The sequence below is a fragment of the Leuciscus leuciscus genome (genome assembly GCF_965113295.1).
Source record: "Leuciscus leuciscus genome assembly, chromosome: 9".
NCBI classification, from domain to species: Eukaryota; Metazoa; Chordata; class Actinopteri; order Cypriniformes; family Leuciscidae; genus Leuciscus; species Leuciscus leuciscus.
In genome coordinates this window covers 32,867,497-32,873,749 of record NC_138733.1, presented here as the reverse complement: position 1 = coordinate 32,873,749, position 6,253 = coordinate 32,867,497, and the positions used below count along the sequence as shown (strand labels likewise).

The 6,253-nt window shown below is 38.8% G+C and overlaps 1 protein-coding gene across 1 annotated transcript; it reads right to left on the bottom strand.

Annotated features, from left to right (window-relative positions):
* Positions 1-2,028: 2,028 nt before the first annotated feature.
* On the bottom strand, positions 2,029-6,117 carry mlnr (motilin receptor). Its single transcript, XM_082180980.1, has 2 exons — positions 4,537-6,117; positions 2,029-2,780 (listed from the first exon to the last, which is right to left on the bottom strand). The coding sequence occupies exons 1-2, from the start codon at positions 5,264-5,266 to the stop codon at positions 2,428-2,430; spliced, it is 1,083 nt and encodes a 360-aa protein (XP_082037106.1). The 5' UTR covers positions 5,267-6,117; the 3' UTR covers positions 2,029-2,427.
* Between the last annotated feature and the right edge of the window lie 136 nt (positions 6,118-6,253).

The window sequence follows — 6,253 nt, the reverse complement described above, 5'->3', positions numbered from 1 at the left end:
AGAGTACTGGGAGAACCAGAATGTGTATGAAAATGATCAAAATCAATCAAATCTAAAATAATTTAGAGCAGATATTGTCTGGTATTTCTTTTTTTTTTTTTTATCCATAAACTGTTGATAAAAATTAATTATAAATGAAAATATTTTTTTATTAAATTAATCTTATTCATTTAATTAAATATTTGTGTTATTTTATTAATACAAAATATTGCTCTCACGGTGAGTCTCACCTCACAAAAGATCACTTTTCTGTGGTCAAGCATATGAGATAGTGTCTCCCCCTGCTGAATAAGCACTGTACAATTAGGTACAGTTATCTTCAAAACAATGGAGATTTTCCTCAGTATCAGCGTTTCTACACTAAGTTTTGTCTGGATCTATTAAATTACTCAAAAAAAGTTACATTAAATGGAACTCATACAAAATTATTCAATACATATTTTCTATACTTGAATTAACATTTCTGAATTAAAATGAAGTGTAATGCTTTTGTGGGGGTTAAAATAATATTGAATACACACACACACACACACACACACACACACACACACACACACACACACACACACACACACACACACATATATATATATATATATATATATACATATATATAATTTTTACTTTGAGCCCCACTTAAAGGGCAAACATTTTAAAATTTTAAATTTAAAAAAATTTAAAAATTAAAAGGGCAAAACTATTGTATAAAAAAGATTTTAAAAAAAGATTTAAATGTTTAAACAGCACAGGGAAACAGGGTTTGCACTTTTATTTATTAATATTTATATTAGTCAAAACAAATGTAGTTTTTTTTTTAAACGTTCACTTACTGCTGAAAAAGACTGCTTTGTTTTTCTCAACGCCGTCAAACCACTACAGTTGCACATCAAAAATGAGGAAATGGGAGAAAGCCAAAAAAAATTATTTCCATTCACAAAAGAATAATATCATATTATTTAAAGATTACAATACAATAATACTATAATGGATAAGAATATGTACAAAGGAAATTACATCCAACAGGGCAGAATAGAATAATTTGTGGACACAATACATGAAGATACAAACAAAACATTACAGCAATGAGATTACCATATCATAACTCGGTGATTATGATGTCATGAATCGCCATTTTGTCATGCACTGAATGGTAAACTAGTTTTAATTTTCATTTAAAAGATTTGGATGATGCTTTCTGTAAGACGTAAAAACATAAGATGACTTAAGATGCAGTTTTTATGTTAAGTTAGAAATTACACACACAAGCACTGCGAAGGCATTGTCTGCAATGGTTTACAATTCATCATTACTGGCTTGTTAACCACTCACAGTTTATGAAAAAGTCCAAATCTAGTCAATTCCAGTCACAAAATGTCCATTAATTGTTTTATATGAAACCTATTATCACATTATTGATCTAAACAACATGATTACTATCACTAAAATTATAAATTATTAGTGTACTCGTAATAACTGTGATATTAATTTGTGTGAAACCCAGTCATTTCCCCCCACACAGTGACTGTCACAAGCTGTTTCCAGTTTCAAACTCATTTTTCCTTTTGTCGCACCAATTATCCCAGCTCTCATCCAATAAGCCCACATTTCTTCCTTTCTCTCAGGTTCCTGCGCTCTTCAACTGGGATGATGTTACTATAAGCCCTCCTCTGTCATCATTAGGGTTGGGTATCGAATTTTATCGATTCCAATTCTGATTCCGCTTATCGATTCTCAATTTAGATTTCAATTAGGCTAAAAAAAATATATATCCAACATATTAATTCTGTGATTTCTTGACAAACACTCGGTTGCAGCTGAATACCATTATTTTATATCACAGACACTCAATTTGCCACAGAAGGACCATGAGAGTTTATAGCGCATATAAGCACAACAATGTCAATATATCAATGAAACATGGTCATCCGATGCAGGTTTGTTTTCATTCGGTTTTTGTCATTTAGGTTCACTCAAACAATGTTTACAGGCTGCATATTACTATACAGAAAATGTAGACAAACATGGCCATTGACGACGGCAAGTTTATTAGGCTGCTGTCACTTTAAGAGCTGCACGGATCCAATATACTGTTTCACATGCGTTTTCTTTCTCAAATGTTTAGATTCACTTAAGACAAAACTGACTGTTTATGAGGATATTTTTGACATCATTTTCTGTGTATTTGGCAATTCAAGCGCAAGACGACACGAAGGAGAACTCAATTCAGTATTCACGCACTACATGAGAGGTGACTTTTTGCGTGCACATGCACTTTGAATGTGTGCGCATCAGAGAAAACGGAGTTCTCTTTCGCATCTTCTAGAATGGTTTAAAATCACATTAAAATGCGCACACAGGAATCGGTAAGCAGAATCCAAATGCACGCGTCTAATCGAATCCACAGTCTTTGGAGATTTGGAAACAGTTCTAAAATGGAACAGGCTCTTGAGACTCAGCACTAGTCATCATGGTCTCTTTCATCACATTCAACGTCTCTGTGCAGGCGGTGGTGTCATCATGCGTGGAGATATGCCTCCGGTTGGGGCCGCGGTGACCCCTGCGGGGGAAGAGGAAGAGGTGTTTGACGGCAGAGCGGTACTTGTTGGACATGAGGTTGTAGAGGACTGGGTTAACTGAGGCGCTCAGGTAGAAGAGCACCATGGAGGCCACGTTGAAGTTCTGACTGAGGCGGGCCGAGTGGTAGTCATCAACGTTGGTGAAGAGGAACCGACCGATGTGGTAAGGCAGCCAGCATATGGCAAAGACCAATACAACAACAGCTAAGAGAAGAGGGAGATGGGATATGGGGTTAATAGAAGAATGAAGTACGTCAATGTTATGGATGGTCGCTTACTGACACTGATTTATTAAGGCTTCTAATGAACATAAAACAGCCACATTCACTAACCCAACATAAAGGGCATGATTAATGAATAGACAAGATTTTTACGCATTTGCAAGGTCTGTCAGGCTTCATCTCACACAAGTTGACACCATTAATTTACATTGCAAATACATTTCTAAAAAGTTACTAATTGACCATTTTTGCACGGATGACATTTCCAGTTATCAACATCGCAAATCTCTCTATATTTTTTCCCTCTCAGCATCCTCCTGAAGTAACAAAGAGCTTGGTGTTCAGATATAAAGAATTTAGAAGGAGAAAATATTTTTGGAGGAGGTAAAAATTTACATTTCACCATGTATTTATTCAACGGTTTTTCTAGTTTAAAACAGAACTAGAATATGTGTTATTAAACTCACCTTGGTGGTGGGGTGGGTCGCAACAACAACACTGGAAAATTATATCAATTAGATAAATAGCACATAAATCCAGAGTTACAAACATTAAAGGCAAAAGTGTTACAATCCTCTTGCTGGTCATCATGATCCTTGGGTGCAGTGTTGGACTCGGTCTCAAGTCCAAAGACCATATTTTTATGCTTTTGTCTTGGACTCGTCAGCATTTGGACTCGGTCTTGACTCAGACTCGAGATAGAGTCCGGTCTTGAGTGCTGCTACAACACCGCCATGGAACCAGGCTTTATTCATACCAAAGGAAAACATATTTACGCTTTATGAATTACTCAGACCCTCTCAGGTCTCTGTCTTGATTGACGCAACCTACTCCGGTCTCAGCCTGGACTCGACTACAACATTGCTAAGGTGATCTGTGTGTTTTTAACACATTGCTAGTTGCTACGCAGTTGATAGTGGTGTTGTGAATGGCCACTTACTGACCCAAGTCAAAAGAGCCTACCTCTTTTCTCTATGGCATTCTGATCTCTAAATATGTCTCAGATCTGTCCCTTATTGCAAGTGTCATGGGATTTTGTTTACCTGTTTTTTTGGTCTACCAAACAAAAATCATTAGCATGATCTGAAGTAATCTCACACCTTACCTCAACAAGCCTCATGATTTGTCATGTTCATGTCTACAGCACAAACCTTGTAGAGTGATTTATACTCCAAGGTTGATACTTAGGGTCAGGGGCTTGTCCAGATCCCTAAACCGTAAGAATGAACCTTAGCAAGCACAACTATCCATGGCTCATTCCTAAAAGCTGGAATACAGTACACAACTTTGGACTAGATTTTATTGCCCCGATTGTCAGTCTGGAAAAGTCGGCGCTAGTTGCCAGTCTGCAGATTTTGGACAGTCAAGAGTTGACAGATTTCTCAGAATATTGTGTAGTGTATGATGAGCACAGACTCAGATTTTTGCTTTAGACTATGATTCCATCCAGTCGAAGGATATCAAACATGCTTGATATTTTGAGGCGATCTTAGAGCACACATTGTTTTCATTTGTCATTCATTTTCCTAGCAACAAGGTGTATCTTTTTGCGGGAGTTTGTTGTGTGACCAAACCAGACCAGGCCAGACTAGACCAGATAGTCTGGTAGTGTGTGATCTTCAGTCATTTAATGTATAAACAGCAATTGTTCTCTGTAAACTTTTTCAATTTAAAATCTGTTCCAGTGTTAAAAGTCGTGTAGTGCATTCCAGCCTTAAAACTTCCCAAGTCCAACTCACCCAGAATCTTGACAGTCTGCCGATTAACCTTCTGTCTTGCTGCCGCATTAGGCCCATGAAGCTCATGACGACTCTTCCACAACTTCCGGCCGATGGATCCGTAGAGGAAGAGCAGGCAAAACATGGGGCAGAAGAAGTAGGTGGTGGACACCCAGATGGTGGTGTGCAGCAGCCCCGAGTCGATGGCATAGCGCGTGTGCTTGCACTGCCGGGTCCCTGGGTCAGGTATCGTCTCGTTCTCGTACTCCACGCCCATCAAGAAGAACATCGGTGCAGCGGAGAGTAGGGCGAAGCCCCACAGAGCCAAGATGACATACTTGACCCTCCTCTTGGTGATGGCAGCCTTGGCTTTGAAAGGGAAGCAGATGGCCAGGTAACGCTCCATGCTGAGCACTGTGATGTGGAGGATGGTGGCGTTGGTGCACGCTTCATTGATGTAGTGCGATAGACTGCACACCAGCTCCCCGAAGACCCAAGGTACGTACTTCCAGAGGCGGTAGAGGTCGAAGGGGAGGCTGAGGAAGATGACCAGGTCTGAGATGGCCATGCTGGAGAGATACAGGTTGGTGGTGGTCTTCATGTCCTTGAAGCGCTGGATAATGAGAATGGTCATGGTGTTGCCGGTTACACCAACGACGAAGAGCAGGACGCAAATGGTGGTGACAGGAATGAGGGTGGAGGTTGGGAAGAGAGAGTCTCCGCAATGGTGGTCCTCCATAAACTCCTCCATATTGAGGCAAGTCTGCAGCTGTCGCTCGACAAGGTCTAAGTGTACAACAGACCTTTACAAAAGGGTGAGGATGAACTCAGCTGACGAGACTCTTTCACTGAAAGTCCATTTGTAATAAGAGGCCAAAAACATCAAGGAAGGCAGAACCAAACGGGTGGTGCGTTTGAACAGGAGATGAAACAGACGAGACTTGTGGAGGTTGTATCTGGTGCTCTGCTGGAGGAGAGAGAGCATCACCTCTTTTCTACTGTGCGCGTACATAACATCACTTAGTCCAGTTCTTAATTAAATATTGAGATCACAGGAGGCGGAGACAATGTAGACGGATAGGGAGGGAGGTGAGAGGCGGGGCTTTGGCTTTCATTTACATTTACATTCAATTTGCTTTCAATGCGTGCATTCATATGCTAAACAGATCTTGGTTCATGTGTAAATATAAATAGTTGTCTACTAATATTTATTGAATTATTTGCATATCAGTATAGAAGTAATAATTTGGATAAAACATTGAACTTGCAATTGTGACCCACACATATCAAACCTTTTATAGAAATATTTGCTTAAATTTCAACAAGAATATATTGTTAAATTACAGTTCATATGGTATATATAATAACAGCATGACCTTATTGTGTTCTTTTTCTTATGAACAAGTGATCAGTATTAATGTTGGCAATGTTAACACAATCTTTATTCATATGTTCACTTCAGATCTATTTTGAAACATTACAGAGAAATACATTTAGATCATCTTAATGTCTAATATGCTATAACACTTGATACAAGTGCTGAAGAATAATCTAATTTAGTAGACAATCTGTCTGGAGCGAGATCTCTAACCCAATGACCCTGGTGGCTCATTCTTTCTTTCTTTGTGGATGAAACCATGAGCGAGAGGAATGATCTTTCGGAATACATTTTTCACACAAAACAATATTATTGTGATATGAATCTGCATACAATTGGCAACATGCAGTAAAAGACGAC

Bases quoted from the DNA above. Each gene is read 5' to 3' on its own strand.
- mlnr (XM_082180980.1), bottom strand. From the start codon at position 5,266: ATGGAGGAGTTTATGGAGGACCACCATTGCGGAGACTCTCTCTTCCCA. The intron at 2,781-4,536 runs GTGAGTTGGACT...CTCTTCTCTTAG, and splicing joins GCAGACTGTCAAGATTCTGG to CTGTTGTTGTATTGGTCTTT.